At 35.8% G+C, this 19,681-nt stretch overlaps 1 protein-coding gene across 1 annotated transcript in view; it reads right to left on the reverse strand.

Annotated features, from left to right (window-relative positions):
- ASTN2 (astrotactin 2) overlaps nucleotides 1-19,681 on the reverse strand; it is a 1,161,487-nt gene that overhangs the window by 390,904 nt on the left and 750,902 nt on the right. The window contains 1 exon segment of the mRNA XM_074292901.1: nucleotides 8,106-8,285. Within this exon segment, the coding sequence (XP_074149002.1) occupies nucleotides 8,106-8,285 (180 nt within the window).

The following is a 19,681-nucleotide window of genomic DNA, read 5'->3' on the forward strand; positions in this document are numbered from 1 at the left end:
GGAACTGAAGGCCTCCCAGGAATGTTCCCTATGGAAAGGAGTCTCTGCATGGGGTGTTGGCAGGGGAGGAAACCGGCTGCTAGGAGATGGGCAGCCTGCCAACTAGTGGCCCTGCCAGCCACGAAAGCAGTCTGGCAAGGGAGCTGATTACTTTTTATAAGGTGGCATACACAGATTGTAAGATGCAGTGGATGGGACCTCTAAACTTACTCCTTATTAGAGAAATGAAAAAGACCAATAGAACATCAATTTGTAAGAGATGGAGGTGAGAGAAAGAACAAGGCTAGAGTTGAAGGGGCCAGTACTAAGCCCCACACTGGAGTATTCCCCCTCTCTCTGTGTAGTAAGGGATTAAAGAATATAGTTCTTCAAGGAATACCATATATTTGCATTCAAATGACTAAGCTTTGTTGGAAAGTCATTTAATGGGAATGGATTCTTACTAGTCATCTAATTAAATTCACCCATTATAGATCAGGGAGTCCAAGGAGTTAAAATGACTTAGTGGGAACATTACTGAAAGAGCAAGAATAACATCCCTAATCCATTTCCTCATGTTATTTTAGGGTTTTTGAGTTAAAAGAGACCTTAGAGTCATCTAATTCTATCTCTTGATTTTACGGATAAGGAAACTGAGACACAGAAAGTTTCACCTTTCCTAGGATCACATGAGCACACCTAGGATTTGAACTCATATATACTGAATCCACATTTATCTTTCTACTGTAAGCATGTTTGATGTTTTTTTTTTTTTTTTTTTTAAAAGGACTGAGAAAGAGGATTACAGCAGAGAAACTCAAGATTACGGCATTTTTCACTGTTTTCAACTGAAGATCACTGAAGTAATGATAAAACATCTCTGAAATTACATTGTCAATCAGTACAAAGACAGGGTTCAATTTACAGAAACCTTCTATAGAATACATCTATTGTGTAAAGTGAAGTGCACCAGCCCATGTTCAGTTACACACAGGAAATTGGAATTCTTTATTTCCTGCCTGCTACAACTTGATATTCTCTCATAGCAGGATTCTTCAAATTGCTATGTGCAAGATGAATTTTGACACCTCGGAATCAAGATCAGAGCATCACAGAATGTTAGAACTGGCAGGGACCTGAGAGGCCAAATCCTTTTCACAGGGGAGGAAACTGAATCTCAGAGAAAGAATACTTACTTATGAACTCAAGTTTAATAACTTCGTATTCAAAAGCAAATTTGGAACTCAGAACTTATGTCACTAAATTTCTAATAGAATGTTTCTACTTAATTAGCACAAAGTCTTAGCTTCATATTTATTTTTTTGTTGTTTAGTCATTTCAGTTGTGTCCGACTCTTCATGATCCCATTTGGAATTAAGTTTAAAATTCATCCATCTATCTATCTATCTATTCTACTCTATCTATCTATCTATCTATCTATGCCATCTATCTATCTATCTACTACCTATCTATCTATCTGTTATTCTGATTTTGCTTGGATCAGACTACATCTGGAGTAATGTGTTAAGTTCTAAAGGCCACATGGTATAGAAAAGAATTTTTGGCGAGCTGGACATTCTTCACAAAGCTCACCAACATCATGATGTAATTCAAAAACATAGACTATGAGAACCTTAGCATTCTGAAGAAATTTTGAAGGAGGATGTTTATGCTGGAAAAGTAAGAAGGTCCAGGGAAACATTATAACTGCTACACGGAAGAGGGTTTAATCTTATTCTGTTTGGCACTAGGACTAGGCAGTCCTAGGATCAATGTATGGAAGTAATAAACAAATTTTGACTTCTAAACAATTAGAGCTGTCCAAAAGCAAAAAATTATACCTCAGAAAGTAGTAACTTTTCCTTCATTTGAGGTCTTCAGGCAGAGGCTAGAATTGTATAAAAGCAATCCTTTTGAGAATATGGGCCAAACTTGATTACTTCTGAGTTCCTTCCTAACTGAAATTTCTATAGTGAGCTATACCGAAGTAGACATTAGAACAATGGATTCTCTGCCGCTGGAAATGTACATGTAGAAATTTGAAGGCATTTGTTTTGGAAGTGGTATAGGAGTCTCATTCAGGTGCCTTTACATCCTCTGAGCTCCTTTGTAAACTCTGAGATTCTATGATCCTGTGAAAATAACTACAGCCCTGACATATTTGGTTTGGGCTCTGTGATTATAATGATAACACAGCATAAAGGTCTTCAAAAGGTTAGCAAGATGACTAAACTTTGCAAAGGATGAGACCTTGTTTTGGGGGAATTCTTACTCTACCACATGCAGATATGCAAGATGTGCAAAAATACCAATACCATGCATGTATCTGCATATAATTTGCATACATTTTGCATATGCCAATATAGTTTTTGCAGCATATTTTTTCAGACAACTTAAGTTTAAATTCTCATTGCTACCTGGAAGGTTATTAGTTGATTTACTTATCTTCTGTTCTTTCTTGCCCACAGACTCTTGCTGACCTAGGTCCACTACATTAGAAATGTATAACAGCAAAAAAAAGAATCTAAGAAATGATGTAAAACAAAACAAAAAACCCAAATATTACCTGAAACAATAAATTCCAGGCAAAGGTATGGGGGAAGAGATTGAGTTGAGTGATCAGAGTGGCCAAGGATGTCTGCTTCCCTCAGATTGCTCACCAACAAGAGAAGTTTTAATTCTATACATTACATTTCCTTAGCCCTCTCAAATCAAAAGAGGCCCAAGTCAGAATTAGTAAGGAAAATGATTTTTAGATTTGAAGATATAACCTAAAGTAGAGCTCCTTAAACTTTGTGTATATGTGGTATGTCTACGTGTGTGTATATATATGTTTGTGTGTGTGTTCTATATCCTTTTGGCACCCTGGACCCTTTTCAGAATGTTTTTGAAAGGTTAAAGTAAAATACACAGGATCACAAAGGAAAACAATTATATTGAAAAACAGTATGCCCCTTTTTCCATCAATACCTACCTACCCACCTGTCTGTCTGTCTAAACAATTTCTTAGATCCTAGGTTAAGAACCCCTGACAAAAAGAGCTCTCTTGTTCTTCATTAATATTTATGAGGAATGGACTGGGAAGTTCTGCTGCAGATGGGAACAATCTAAAATTGGGAATTTTTTTTTTTCTATTTTCATCTTGGAGAAATGACAGTCTTGTGGGAGTATGTATGCTTAATTAATTATATACTGTACTGTCTTTTCCAGTTGCTGAAGAAGCTGGCTGTATCTATTGATCCTGTCTTAATCAACCATTAGATTATGCCGGACCCTCAACAAAAGTCATCTGTGTTTACGTTCTATCTTTCAATTCCACAGTAAGTTTTCTGAGAGAAGCTACAAGATTGGAAGGGCCAGAAGTTATAAATCCAAATTTGAAACCTTGCTGTTTATTAGATGGCTGATATCTGAGAAGTCATTGTACTTTTCTGAGTTTTTTTTCCAAGTTATAAAACTCCTTGTTTTTCAAGGAGTATAATATCATCTATCTAATGTACTACCTAATATCTTGAATCTGTTCTAAAGAAGCATGGAGATAATGACTGTAAAGCCTTTTTTTAATCTAAAGATATCTGTAAATACTGGCCATTATGATGATGAAGATGATGGAGTCCTTTAACTTTCCTTATTCAAGATTCTTCATCTATAATAAGAAAAGGTTGAATTAAATGATCCCCAATATCCCTTTCTGTTCTGAAATCTTTACTACCATGACTATCTTTCTAATTTTCATAACTTCTTCCACCTTTTCCCCCAGGACCTATCAAATGACCTTTTGTATGGAATAGGCACTTAATAAATGCTTGTTAAATGAATGGAATGACTCCTAAAATAGCAAATTAGAATAATTTATATTCCTTTCTTGACCACCATCTAAAGCTTTATTTTCAAAATTCTTCCTGATTTGTCCCTAGCAGTTTAAATTTTTGGTTTATCAGAACTAAACTTTGCTAACAAAATTAACTATATATCGGAAGTTCCAGAACTTGATCCTTTTCTAAGTCCAATTCACTGATCTTGGAGTAGGACTTCCAGGAAAGTTCTCAAGGTCAATGTCTCTCCTTGAAAGAAGGATGATGTTTTTCCCTTTCCTTTGCTTCTGTTCCAGTGCTGATTTTCAAACAGCCCTAACTTGGTCAACACTGGCTGGTGAACGCTCCATCCCACATGGAAAACTGCACTGCAATTCAAATGGAAATGCAGGAATTCATTCTTTGGGACAGACTTGGGAAATTTAAAGAGAGATAAAATAGTTTTTTAAAAGTAGTGACAGACATTTATTTGAAAAGATATGCAGCTGATTTTCTGGCTGGAGGCTCAAGAGTATGACAGAATGCTGCAATAGAATGCTGTTTTGCAAAGAAATTATGAAGTACTCAGCTCTCTACAGTTTGAAAACAATGAGCATAAAGACATACATACATACACACACACACACACGCACACAAATGTTTCTCCCTGTCTCTCTATCTTTATCTATCTCTAGTGTTGTCTGTTTTTGCCCCACTCTGTTACCAAATGCCTCTTTTTTTTGCTTCTCTCTTATCCTTTGTCTCTTGCTTTTTGCCTTTGTCTTCTCATTCTCTCCTTAAGCTTTTTCAAATGCAGCAATAAGATCTTTTGCAGACACCTGGCAGAACAAAGATCTTGGAACATTCTTCCACTGGAAAAATCTTGATAATTACTTTCTCCAAAAGAAAAGAATTGAAGCTTCAGAATACCTAAATAGTTGGTTAATTTGAGTGTATTCAGCCTCATCCTCTATCAATAGTGAATATATGGTGTAGAAGGGCAAACAAGGATAACTCTTTATGTCCTTCTAATAGGTATGTCCCAATTATATCACTGTGGGGGTTTAAAGGTAGGTTAATGGTGTGGTTTTCATGAATCAGCAGTTGAAATTTAGAAGTATTGAGTAGAATGAAATCAATAGAAAGAAGTCTTCTTGGGGACTCAGTATCAATAAGATTAAGGGATTCAAACTTGGAAAGGACCTTAAAGATCATTTAATCCAACCTTATCATTTTATGAATGAGAAAACAGAATTCTAGAGACGTTTACCAATTTACATAGGTAAAGAATTCAAACTCAGGTTTTAACTCTAAATTCAATGTTTTTCTACTCATAATCCCTAATGGGACAGCATACATGGTCAAGCCAAGTTGTATAATTAGAACGATTTTTCTCCTGTGTTCCCAGATGCCAGAAGCTTTTCACCTACCCTGGCCAGAGGAAATCAACTGATAATCTCATACATACTGATGGCTTGGATTCTTTATATGCTACTCCTTCTGGGGATTTGAATTTTTTAAAAAGTAGCTAAGAAAGAGGATAGTGTTTATTCAAAGGGATGAATTTGTAATGGTAAGACTTCACTCATTAGTGACAGGGAGAAGGGGATCATTTCAACAAGCTAGAGGAAGTCTGACAGATACCCATTGATTACACTATATGTGTCAGGATTTGTCTTCATAGATTCATAGATATCCAACAACTAAATGGCACAATGGATTGCTCACTGCACTTAGAATAAGGAAAACTCATCTTCTTGAGTTCAAATCTGAGCTCTGACACTTACTAGCTGTGTGATTCTGATCAAGTCACTTAACAGTGTGCCTCACTTTCCTCATCTGTAAAATGACATCAAGAAGGAAATAGCAAACTACTCTAGCGTCTGCCAAGAAAACCCCAAATGGGGTTATATAAATATAAAGAATATTCCCTATGTCTCTTCTAGCTCTTGTTGCTGTTTGGTTGTTTTCAATCATGTCCAACTCTTCATGACTATTATAGAGGAAGAAAGTAAGGCTTAGAAAGGACACTTTTCCAAGGTCACACAGGAAGTGGCAGATCTCCTGATTCATAGACTAATGTTCTTTCTACTCTATTCAGCCAAACTGATTCTCCTCAAAATGCTATCTTAAATTCAGGATTTACTTTTTCAAATTAAATTTCTTCTAAGAATGACTGTGTGTGTATGTAGGTGGAAGGAGTAGGGAGAAGAAGAGAATTAGTGGTAGCAGTGTGATTAGAGAAGCACAGCAAAGGAGGTTAAGATAGCTAAAGAGGAAGAGGGAAAAAAATCTAAGAAATGTCTTAGCCCTGAACAGGAGTGAGACAAATACGCTCCTGGATGGCTACAGTGAAAACATAGTTTTTATAAACATAACCTAATTGTATTACTTCAAAGTCCTGAAGTTTATTGCCTTGTTTAATGATGTGTCTCGTTATTTATAGTGTAGCTCAATGAGTCTTCTATTGATTTAATACACTTCTTTAAAGACTGTCATTGTCACAGCTATAAAACGAAGCTATTCACAGACAGCTCAATTATGTGTCACACTTCTATAAACCTCTTCAAGTCACCCATAGCTTTCAGGGATGCAGGATATAGAGGATGGGGGGGGGTAGAGAGAAGGAAAGGAGCGCCATTGACCTTGGGTGGGGAAAGAATCTTATTTCAGGTAGTATCTGTTTCCAAAGGCCAATTCTGAGTGTGAATTGTTGGTGACTTAGTGTGTATAGGGGGAAAGGGGAAAAATCTGGAGTTTTGAGATACAATGTAAAACTAAATCAGGCTAGGAACATTATTTATAATCCTCCCCTGGCTCCCACAAGCCACAGAAGAATTCTCCTTAGAGCTAATAATGACAACTAGTACATCTCTAGTACTTCTAAACTTAGAAAGCATCTTTCTCATTGTAATCCTTTAAGGCAGAAATGTAAGTTATTATGGCCAAACTACAGATGAAGACACAGAGATAGTGATTTGTATAGTTATACAGCATCAGTTAAGATTTCAAGCCAGATCTCCCTTCAATCTGAGTCTGGCATTCTTTCTACTATGTTAATAATTATCTGCTTTTCCCATTAAGTTGTAATCTCTTTGAGGGCAGGGACTAACTTTTGCCTTGTTTTGTATCCTGATCACTTAGCACAGTGCCTGATACATAGCTGGTTTATTGATTGACTAAATTGTTAGTAAATTCATTATTATAAAGTGACTAAATTTTTCTAAGGTACCATCCCATAATTTATCTCATCTGCTTCATTTCTCTCACTTCTCCAATTCAACCTTCACACTTCACAAAAAATAATTTTCTTGATGTATAAATTTGACCCTGTGATTCTCCTACTTAAACAATTCCAGTAGCTTCCCAATGACTCTTGTATGAAATATTAAACTCCTCTATTCACCTTTTAAAGTCCTATGCAACGTAGTTCCAACCTATCTTTTAAGCCTCTTATGCTTTAAAATCCTGTCAAACAATCTTTCCCTCTGTTCCTGACATAAGATATTGAATCTAATTTCCATGTTTTTACAGTGGCCATCCCTCTCCCTGGAAGGCCTCTATTCCTTTAAAATGTAGCTCAAGGGGGCAGCTAGGTAGTGCAGTGGATAGAGCACCAGCCTTGAATTCAGGAGGACCCTAGTTCAAATCTGGTCTCAGACACTTAACACTTCCTAGTTGTGTGACCCTGGGCAAGTCACTTAACCCCAGCCTCAGGAAAAAAATAAATAAATAAAATGTAGCTCAAGCACCATTGCTGACATTAATAAAGACTTTCCTGATCCCCTTATATGCTAGTATTCTTTCTCCCAAACAACCTTATACTTCCCTCCTTTGTGTATTTGTGTATATTTGCATCTATTAAGTTTTTGCACAGCTTTTTCTCCCTCCCTCCTTTTCTCCCTCTCTCACTTTTCCCTCCCAGCCTCCCCCCCCCCCCTCTCTCTCTCTCTTTTTCTCACTGTCTCTCTGGAAATCATTATACCTCTGCACAAACACATAAAAGAGTTGAATTGAGCAATACTAGAAGGCACCTAAGTGATCACCTACTCCAAGTTCCTTGTTTTACAAATGAGAAAACTGAGGTCCAGAGAGAGAAATTGACTTAGTTGGGGTTATACAAATGGGAAAGCAATGACTACTGTTCTTTCCTCTAAGCCAGGTGGTCCCCCAAATCTTCCCCTTTCTCTAATATTTTTTGGGGTCATATTTCCCCAAACTTATTTAAGTAAATGGGCCAGTGGGCTTTGGGAGAACACAAAGGCAACATAGGAAGGAGCTCACATTCCCTTTTCCTGGACCCTGCCATATGTTGTTCAGAGCTCACCTTACCTTTCTGATACTGGAGCCATAGCTGCTGTTGGACTTTCTTACTGGGGAAGTGGATGATACAGGTGAGTTCAGAGCCATACAAGGCTTCCGCAATATAGTGTGAGCCATAATGCTGGATGAAGGAGAGCAATTCTTCCCTGCTGCTCTCTTTGTCGAGAATCTTCAGGATGTTGGTGAACCCTGGACAAGGATATGAGCACATAAGAGCAAACAGGTCAGAGCCAGCGGACTAGTAAGATGTTGGCTGTGAACAAATTAAGTTCTAGTAGACATTTAAATTATTATCCCTATGAAAGACAGTAAATGAAAAGGACTTCATTCATTTTTTTGTTACTGAAGGGGCATCAATTAAGCCCCTATTATATGCAGAGTACCATAAAGCCATAAATGCCAAGTATAAAGAGGAGATAAGTTTGGATGAAATGGAAGTCTATTGTCAAAGAACTAGTAGGGAGATACTAAAGTGCAAACACAGGTAATAAGCAATGTGAAACAATATGAAGCAACATGATTTAGTGGAAAGAGTGATGGATTGGAGCCTCAGGACCTGGGTTAAGATCTTTACTCTGCTACTTACTATAGTACTACTACTACCGTTATCTACTACTACTATCACCCTATAGCAACAACACCACAAATAATTTTCATTTTGGGGGCCCAGACATTCATGAATAAACATTTAATAAGCATCTACTACGTGGCAGACACTAAGCTAAATGTGACTTTTACTAGTATAATAAATTCCTGATTAGAAGATTCCTTTACCAATTCATATAGGAAATTCTTCTATGACTTATACTCTTGAGACTGACTTAGGATTCAGGGAAGTTAAGTGACTCATCTAAGATCTTTTGTAAAATTTATTTTTATTTTTTTAAATGACAGCTTTTTATTTTCAAAATATATTCAAAGATATTTTTCAACATTCACTATTGCAAAATCTTATATTCCAATTTTTTTCTCCCTCCCCTTCTCTCACTCCCTCCCTTAGATAGAAGTAATCTAATATATGTTCTATAAATATTTTCACATTTATCATGCTGTACAAGACAAATCAGATAAAAAAGGAAAAGAGAACAAACAAGCAAACAACAAAAAAAGTGAAAATACTATGCTGTGATCCACATTCAGTCCCCACAGTCCTCTCTCTGGGTGCAGGTGGCTCTCTCCAACAAGTCTATTGGAATTGGCTTGAGTCACCTCATTGTTGAAAAGAGCCAAATCTATCATAGTTGATTATCACATAATCCTGTTGCTGTGTACAATGATCTCCTGGTTCTACTCACTTCACTTAGCATCAGTTCATGTAAGTCTCTCCAGGCCTCTCTGAAATCAGTCTGATAATTTTTTTTTTATACAACAATAATATTCTATAACATTCATATACCATAACTTGTTTAGCCACTACAAAGTTTCTAGTTCCTTGCCACTACAAAAAGGATTGTTACAAACATTTTTGCACATATGGGTCCTTTTTTCTTTCTTAATGATCTCTTTGGGATACAGGCCCAGTGGAAACACTGCTGGGTCAAAGGGTATGCACAGTTTGATAGCCTTTTGGGCATAGTTCCAAATTGCTCTCCAGAATGGTTAGATAAGTTCACAACAACATCAGCAATGCATTAGTGTCCCAATTTCTGTGCTTCCCCTCCAACATTTATCATGATATTTTCCTGTCATCTCAGCCAATCTGAGAGGTGTGTAATAGTATTTTACAGTTGTCCTAATTTGCTTATAGTATCACTCTTTATGTCTAAATCATAAACCCATTTCGAACTTATTTTTTTTATAGAGTGTTAGGTATTGGTCAGTGCCTAGTTTCTGCCATACTATTTTCCAATTTTCCCTGAAATTTTTGTCAAATAGTGAGTTCTTCTCCCAGAAGCTGGGGTCTTTGGATTTATCATACATTAAATTCCTATAGTCATTAACTATTTTATCTTGTGAACCTAACCTACTGCACTGAACAACTACTCTATTTTTTAGCCAGTAGCAAATGGTTTTGATGACTGCTGCTTTATATTATAATTTTAGGTCTGGTAAAACTGAGCCACTTCATTTGCACTTTTTCATGAACTCCCTTGAAATTCTTCACATTTTTTTCTTCCAGATGAACTTTGTTATTATTTTTTCTAGCTCTGTAATTTCTTAGCAGTTTGATTGGTATGGCACTGAATAAGTAGATTTAGGGAGAATTGTCATTTTTATTATATTAGCTCAGCCTAACCATGAGCACTCAATATTCTTCCAATTGATTAGATCTGACTTTATTTGTGTGGAATGTGTTTTGTAATTATGTTCATATAGTTCCTGACTTTGTCTTGGCAGGTATACTCCCAAGTATTTTATATTATTTAAAGTTATTTTAATTGGAATTTCTCCTTGTATCTTTTGCTACTGTAACATATAGAAATGCTGGTAATTTATGTGGATTTAATTTGCATCCTGCAACTTTGCTAAAATTGTTATTGTTTTTAGTAATTTTTTATTGATTCTCTAAGATATTCTAAATATACTATCATATAATCTGCAAAGAGAGCTACTTTTGTTTCCTCTTTACCTACTCTAATTCCTTTAATTTCTTTTTCTTCTCTTATTGCTAAAGATAACATTTGTAATACAATATTGAATAGCGATAATCATAGTGGGCAACCTTGTTTCACTCCTGATTTTCCTAGGAATGCTTCTAGTTTATCCCTCTTACATATGATTATTGGTGATGGTTTTAAGTAGATGCTAGTGATTTTTTTTTTTTCCTCTGAGGCAATTGTGGTTAGATGACTTGTCCAGGGTCACACAGCTAGGAAGTATTAAGTGTCTGCAGCCAGATTTTAACTCAGATTCTCCTGAATTCAGGACTGGTGCTCTATCCACTGCAGCACCTAGCTATGCCCCCTCCCCCACCCCGCTACTAAAGAAAACTCCATTTATTCTTATCAATATTTCCTAATATTGAACCTTCCCTGCATTCCTGGTACAAATCCTACATATCATGATGTATTATCCTGGTGATAACTTGCTGTAATCCCTTTGCTAATATTTTATTTAAGATTTTTGCATTAATATTTTGCAATCAATATTGCAATCAATTCATTAGGGAAATTGATTTACAATTTTCTTTCTCTGTTTTGACCCTACTTGATTTAAATATCAGACCCATATTCATTTCATAAAAGGAATTTAGTAAAACTCTTTTCCCCCCTATTTTTCCAAATAGTTTGCACAGTTTAGGAATTAATTGTTCTTTAAATGTTTGGTACAATTCACTTGTAAAACTATCTGGTCATGGAGATTTTTTCCTTAGGGAATTGATTAAAAGCTTGTCCAATTTCTTTTTCTAAAATGGGACTATTTAAGTAATTTATTTTCCCCTCTTTAATCTATTTTTTTTTCTTAAGGATTCATTCATTTCACTTAGATTATCAGATTTATTGGCACACAATTAGGCAAAATAGCTCCTAATTATTGCTCTAATTTCTTCTCCATTGGTGTAATTTTCATCCTTTTATTTTTGATAGTAGCAATTTGATTTTCTTTTTTCTTTTTTTTTTTTGGGGGGGGGAGAATTTTTATTTTCATTCATTCATTCATTCATTCATTTATTCATTCATTTATTTATTTATTTATTTATTTATTTATTTATTTATTTATTTATTCATTTTTCCAAATTATCCCCTCCCTCCCTCCACTCCCTCCCCCCGATGGCAGGTAATCCCATACATTTTACATGTGTTACAATATAACCTAGATACAATATATGTGTGTAAATACCATTTTCTTGTTGCACATTAATTATTAGCTTCCGAAGGTATAAGTAACCTGGGTACATAGACAGTAGTGCTAAAAATTTACATTCGCTTCCCAGTGTGCCTGGGTATAGTTATTTCTGTCCATCATTGATCAACTGGAAATGAGTTGGATCTTCTTTATGTTGAAGATTTCCACTTCCATCAGAATACATCCTCATACAGTATTGTTGTTGAAGTGTATAGTGATCTTCTGGTTCTGCTCATTTCACTCAGCAACAGTTGATTTAAGTCTCTCCAAGCCTCTCTGTATTCCTCTTGCTGGTCATTTCTTACAGAGCAATAATATTCCATAACCTTCATATACCACAATTTACCCAACCATTCTCCAATTGATGGACATCCATTCAACTTCCAGTTTCTAGCTACAACAAAAAGAGCTGCCACAAACATTTTGGCACATACAGGTCCCTTTCCCTTCTTTAGTATTTCTTGGGGATATAATCCCAGTAGTAGCGCTGCTGGGTCAAAGGGTATGCACAGTTTGATAACTTTTTGGGCATAATTCCAGATTGCTCTCCAGAATGGCTGGATTCTTTCGCAACTCCACCAGCAATGTATTAGTGTCCCAGTTTCCCCACATCCCCTCCAACATTCATCATTATTTGTTCCTGTCATCTTAGCCAATCTGACAGGTGTGTAGTGGTATCTCAGAGTGGTCTTAATTTGCATTTCTCTGATCAGTAGTGATTTGGAACACTCTTTCATGTGAGTGGATATAGTTTCAATTTCTTCCTCTGAGAATTGTCTGTTCATATCCTTTGACCATTTATCAATTGGAGAATGGTTCGGTTTCTTATAAATTAGGGTCAGTTCTCTATATATTTTGGAAATGAGACCTTCGTCAGAACCTTTGTTTTTAAAAATATTTTCCCAATTTGTTACTTCCCTTCTAATCTTGTTTGCATTAGTATTATTTGTACAGAAACTTTTCAGTTTAATGTAATCAAAATCTTCTATTTTGTGATCAATAATGATCTCTAGTTCTCCTCTGGTCATAAATTCCTTCCTCCTCCACAAGTCTGAGAGGTAGATTATCCTCTGTTCCTCTAATCTATTTATTATCTCCCTCTTTATGCCTAAATCATGGACCCATTTGGATCTTATCTTGGTATATGGTGTTAAGTGTGGATCCATATCTAATTTCTGCCATACTAATTTCCAGTTTTCCCAACAGTTTTTTCTGAATAATGAATTTTTATCCCTAATGTTGGTATCTTTGGGTTTGTCAAAGATTAGGTTGCTATATATGTACCCTTTTTTGTCCTTTGTATCTAATCTGTTCCACTGATCTACCGGTCTATTTCTTAGCCAATACCAAATGGTTTTGGTGACTGCTGCTATATAATATAGCTTTAGATCAGGTACACTTAGACCACCTTCCTCTGAGTTTTTTTTTCATTAGTTCCCTTGCAATTCTCGACCTTTTATTCTTCCATATGAATTTTGTTGTTATTTTTTCTAGGTCATTGAAATAGTTTCTTGGGAGTCTGATTGGTATAGCACTAAATAAATAGATTAGTTTGGGGAGTATTGTCATCTTTATTATATTCGCTCGGCCTATCCAAGAGCACTGAATGTCTTTCCAATTATTTAAATCTGATTTTATTTTTGTGGCAAGTGTTTTGTAATTTTTCTCATATAATTCCTGACTTTTCTTTGGTAGATGGATTCCCAAATACTTTATACTCTCAACATTTGTTTGGAATGGAATTTCTCTTTGTATCTCTTGCTGTTGCATTTTGTTGGTGATATATAAGAATGCTGAGGATTTATGTGGATTTATTTTGTATCCTGCCACTTTGCTAAAATTCTGAATTATTTCTAATAGCTTTTTAGCAGAGTCTTTGGGGTTCTCTAAGTATACCATCATGTCATCTGCAAAGAGTGATAGTTTGATTTCCTCATTTCCTACTCTAATTCCTTGAATCTCTTTCTCGGCTCTTATTGCCGAGGCTAGCGTTTCTAGTACTATATTGAATAGTAATGGTGATAGTGGGCAACCTTGTTTCACTCCTGATCTTACTGGGAAAGGTTGCAGTTTATTTCTATTGCATATTATGCTTACTGAAGGTCTTAAATATGTGCTCCTGATTATTCTAAGGAATAATCCATTTATTCCTATACTCTCAAGAGTTTTTAGTAGGAATGGATGTTGGATTTTGTCAAATGCTTTTTCTGCATCTATTGAGATGATCATATGGTTTTTATTAATTTGATTATTAATATGGTCAATTATACTAATAGTTTTCCTAATATTAAACCAGCCCTGCATTCCTGGTATGAATCCTACTTGATCAGAGTTTATTATCCTGGGGATGATTTTCTGAAGTCTTTTTGCTAATATCTTATTTAAGATTTTAGCATCAATATTCATTAAGGAAATTGGTCTATAATTTTCTTTCTCAGTTTTCGATCGACCTGGTTTAGGTATCAGTACCATGTCTGTGTCATAAAAGGAGTTTGGTAGGACTCCTTCATTCCCTATTTTTTCAAATAGTTTATATAGCATTGGGGCTAATTGTTCTTTAAATGTTTGGTAGAATTCACATGTAAATCCATCTGGTCCAGGGGATTTTTTCCTGGGGAGTTGATTAATAGCTTGTTCTATTTCTTTTTCTGAAATGGGACTATTTAAGCAATTTATCTCCTCCTCTGTTAATCTAGGGAGCCTATATTTTTGGAGAAAGTCATCCATTTCACTTAAGTTATCAAATTTATTGGCATAAAGTTGGGCAAAGTAACTCCTTATTATTTCTCTAATTTCCTCTTCATTGGTGGAAAGATCCCCCTTTTCATTTGTAAGACTAACAATTTGATTTTCCTCTTTCTTTTTTCTGATCAGATTTACCAAAGGTTTATCTATTTTATTGGCTTTTTCATAAAACCAACTCTTGGTTTTATTTATTAATTCAATAGTTTTTTTACTTTCAATATTATTGATTTCTCCTTTTAATTTTTGTATTTCAAGTTTAATTTTTGGTTGGGGGTTTTTAAATTGGTCTTTTTCTAGCCTTTTAAGTTGCAAGCCCAATTCATTAATCTTCTCTTTCTCTATTTTCTTCAAATAAGCCTCTAAAGATATAAAATTTCCCCTTATTACTGCTTTAGCTGCATCCCACAGATTTTGATATGATGTCTCATCATTGTCATTATCTTGGGTGAAATTATTAATTGTTTCTATAATTTGCTCTTTCACCCAGTTTCCAATTACTTTTTGGTCTATTTATCCCTAACTTTTTACTGAATGTAGCTTTTATTGCATTGTGGTCTGAGAAGAAGGCATTTATTATTTCTGCCTTCCTACATTTAATTTTGAGATCTTTATGTCCTAATATATGGTCAATTTTTGTATAGGATCCATGAACTGCTGAGAAGAAAGTATATTCCTTTCTATTGCCATTCAGTTTTCTCCAAAGGTCTATCATACCTAGTTTTTCTAATGTTCTATTTACTTTTTTTAATTTCTTTCTTGTTTGTTTTGTGGTTTGATTTGTCTAAATCTGAGAGTGCAAGGTTGAGATCTCCCACTATTATAGTTTTACTGTCTATTTCTTCTTGCAGTTCTCTTAACTTTTCCTTTAGGAAGTTAGATGCTATACCACTTGGTGCATATATGTTTAGTATCGATATGGCTTCATTATTTATGCTACCTTTCAGCAGGATATAGTTTCCTTCCTTATCTCTTTTAATTAGATCAACTTCTGCTTTTGCTTGTTCTGAGATAAGGATAGCTACCCCTGCTTTTTTGGCTTTACCTGAAGCATAATAGATTCTACTCCAACCTTTTACCTTTACTCTATATGTATCTCCCTGCTTTAAGTGTGTTTCCTGTAAACCACATATTGTAGGATTCTGATTTTTGATCCAGTCTGCTATCCGTCTCCGTTTGATGGGAGCGTTCATCCCATTCACATTTACAGTTAAAATGACTAATTCTGTATTTCCTGCCATCATATTATCCCCAGATTATGGTTTTTCCCTTGACCCCCCCTGAACCCCTTCCCCAATATTCAATTTATAGACCCCCCTTGTGACGCGCAGCCCTCCCTTTTTTTTTTTTAGTATCCCTCTCCCCTCCCTCCACGTCCCTTCCCTTATTCTCCTTTTTCTTTTCCCTTTTCCTCTCCCCCCTTTTAATGAGGTGAGAGAGAATTCTCTGAAAAACAAATATGACAATTATTTACTCTTTGAGCCTCTTCTGATGAGAGTAAGATTTACACAATGATTCTCCCCCTCTCTAAATTCCCTCAGATATGGTGTATTTTCTATGCCTCTTCCTGGGATGTAGTTTCCCTCTTTTTATCACTCCCTCCCCTTTTTCTGATACTACCTGCTTCCCTTTACTACACCCCCTCCTTTTTTTTTCTTTTATATCAGTAAAATCAAATTATCCGTGCATACTTTCTAATAGAGATATAGTTCTCAAGGATTCTGTGTACCTTTTTCTGTTTCTCTTCAGTCTTGTGGATGTCGATCAAATTATTTGTTTAAGTCTGTTTTTTTTCTTAGAAACATATGGAATTCCTCTATTTCATTGAATGACCATCTTCTTCCATGGAAAAAGATGCTAAACTTAGCTGGGTAGTTTATTCTTGGTTGCAATCCTTGATCTTTTGCCTTTCAGAATATCAGGTTCCAGGCCCTTCTATCTTTTAATGTGGAGGCAGCCAGATCTTGTGTGACCCTTATTGTGGCACCTTGGTATTTAAATTGGTTTTTTTTCTAGCTGCTTGCAGGATTTTCTCCTTTGTGTGGTAATTCTGCAGCTTAGCCACAATATTCCATGGTGTTCTTTTTTTAGGGTCTATTTCAGAAGGAGTTCGATGAATTCTTTCCACCTCTACTTTCCCCTCTGTTTCTATTATCGCTGGACAGTTCTCTTTGATAATTTCCTGTAAAATAGAATCTAGGCTCTTTTTTTGGTCATAGTTTTCGGGAAGTCCAATGATCCGCAGATTCTCTCTCCTAGATCTATTTTCCAGGTCTATAGATTTTCCCAGTAAGTATTTGACGTTATTCTCCAGCTTTTCATTTTTTTTTGTTTTGTTTGACTGATTCTTGGGTTCTCAATGAATCATTCATTTCTATTTGTTCCATCCTGACTTTTAAGGAGTTATTTTCTTCATTCACAGTTTTTAGTTCTTTTTGTAAATGCCCAATTTCATTTTTAAATGAGTCATTTTGCTCTATTGAATTTTTTTCCATTTCCCTAATTTTTTTTTTTTTTTGAGAATTATTTTCTTTTTCCAATTCAGAAATCCTATTTTCTTGGGACTTTTTTATCTTCTCCAATTCAGAAATCCTATTTTCTTGAGACTTTTTTATCTTCTCCAATTCAGAAATCCTACTTTCCTGTGATTTTTTTTACCTTTTCTAATTCACTAATTTTGTTTCCCTTCATCTCCTGTGAATTCTTTATTTTTTCCAACTCCAATTTCAGAACGTTGTCATTCTCTATCATAGCTTCTCTTTCCTTTCCCCATTTTTTTTCAAACTCTCTTAACTTTTTAATAGTCTCCTCTAGGAGAGAGTTATGTGATGGGGGGCAGGAATCGTTCCCCTTTAGGTTGTTATCTGCTGACTCTCTGCTGTTAACTTCCTCGGGGTTGGATACCCGCTCTTTCTCTGTGTAGAAGGAATCTATAGTTTTTCTTGCTTTTTTGCTCATACTTAAAAAATCTTTTGGGGTCTGTCCCTGGGGTAGGAAATTATTTATTTATTTCTTTACCAGCTTCCTCCCAGACTGGATGGATGCAGCGGCCCCTGCGCCTGAGCTAAGAGAGAGCTCTGGGAGAGAGTTCCCCACCCCCTCCCTGGAAGTGCCTCAGAGGTGATCACCACTGCTGTCCCCTGAGGGCGCTGTGTTTTAGCGGCTTCCCTGAGGTTGAGACTGAACAGTAAAGGCAACTCAAAGTCTAGCCTATGCATCCCGGTGGGGCGTGGATGTCTGCAGCAGGTGACGTGAAAAGCCCCTGCGCTCAAACTGGAAGTGTCTGCCAGAAACCGCGGTCCCTAGTTCAAAGGTTCCGCTTCTCTGGGACTTCCGTTCCACAGCCTCCAGCCAGCCGAGCCAGGCACTATGAGTTACCGCCCCGCCCACTCTTCAATCTCTTAAATACCCCGAGGCAAAAGCCTGGATTGCCTATGTCGGCCACACCCCCGGTGCCGACATCTGATGAGTCACCCCTGGGATCTAGGAAGATCCAATCTAGTTTTAAATTTTAAAGTGGCTTATATTTCTCCTCTGAACTGCTGTTTTATAAGCAGAGAAGAGCTAACAGCCTGTGCCAGATTCTTTTATGTCAGTGGATTCTTTGATCCCAGAGCCCTCCCCAGCGCCACCGGTGCAGTGTGCCACTGCCCCACCGTCTGCGCTGGCCTCTCTTCTTCCTCCCCTGGGAGCTGACCTTTCCTGCTGAAACTCCAGATTCTCTTCAGCTGGTAAGTCGTGCTTCCAGTCCTTGTGGATTCTATCAGTCCAACGCTATTTCTGAGGCTGATTAAATCAAGTTGGTTGTGAGGGAAGAAAGGAGCTTACACAGTGGCGTGTATCTTCTCCGCCATCTTCAGATTTTCTTTTTTCTTTCTAATAAATTTTGATTTTCTAATAAAATTAACTAAAGGTTTATCTATTTTTTTTTCATAAAACCAGTTCAGTTTTACTTATTTTTTCATAAAACCAACTCAATAGTTTTCTTATTTTCAATTTTATTAATTTCTCTTTATTTTTATAATTTCATATTTGGTATTTAATTGAGGGGTTTAATTTGTTCCTTTTCTACCTTTTTTTTAGTTGCATGCCCAATTAATTGATTTTCTCTTTTTCTGTTTTATGCAAGTAAACATCAAGACATATAAAATTTCCCCTAAGAACTTGTTTTGGCTGCATCCCATACATTTTGGTATGCTATCTCATTATTGTCATTCTCTTGGTTGAGATTATCAATTGTGATTATGATTTGTTGTTTTACCCACTTATTCTTTAGGATTAGATCATTTAGTTTTCAATTAATTTTTGGAATATTTTTTCTGGCCCTTTATTTATTATTTATTACATATATTTTTATTGCATTATGATCTGAAAAAGATGTATTTACTATTTCTGCATTTATGCATTTGATTTTGAGGTTTTTATGCTCTAATGCATGATCAATTTTTGTGTAGGCTCCATGTACCACTGAGAAAAAAGTTCATTCCTTTCTGTCCCCATTTGATTTTCTCCAAAAGTCTATCATACCTAACTTTTCTAAAATTCTATTTACTTCCTTTATTTCTTTCTTATTTATTTTGTAGTTTGATTTCTTTTTCTGATAGAGTAAATGAGGTCCCCCACTAGTATAGTTTTGCTATCTATTTCTTCTTGAAACTAGCTCTCTTAACTTCTCTAGGAATTTGGATGCTATTGATATTACCTCATGATCTATGATACCCATTAGTAAGATATAGTTTCCTTTCTTATCTCTTTTAACTGGATGTATTTTTGCTTTTGCTTGGCCTGAGATCAAGATCCCTTCATTACTATTTTTTATTTCAGCTGAAGCATAATAACTTCTGCTCTAGCCTTTTACCTTTATGCTATATCTATAAATCTGCTTTAAATGTGTTTCTTGTAAACAACATATTGTAGGATTCTGGCTTTAATCCAGTCTGCTATCCACTTTTGTTTTATGGGAGAGTTCATCCCATTCACATTCATAGTTAAAATTACTAACTCTCTTATCTAAGATCTTATAGCTAGTACATGTCAGAGTTAAAGTGTTACTGACT

The sequence above is a fragment of the Sminthopsis crassicaudata genome, chromosome 2 (genome assembly GCF_048593235.1).
Source record: "Sminthopsis crassicaudata isolate SCR6 chromosome 2, ASM4859323v1, whole genome shotgun sequence".
Taxonomy (NCBI): Eukaryota; Metazoa; Chordata; class Mammalia; order Dasyuromorphia; family Dasyuridae; genus Sminthopsis; species Sminthopsis crassicaudata.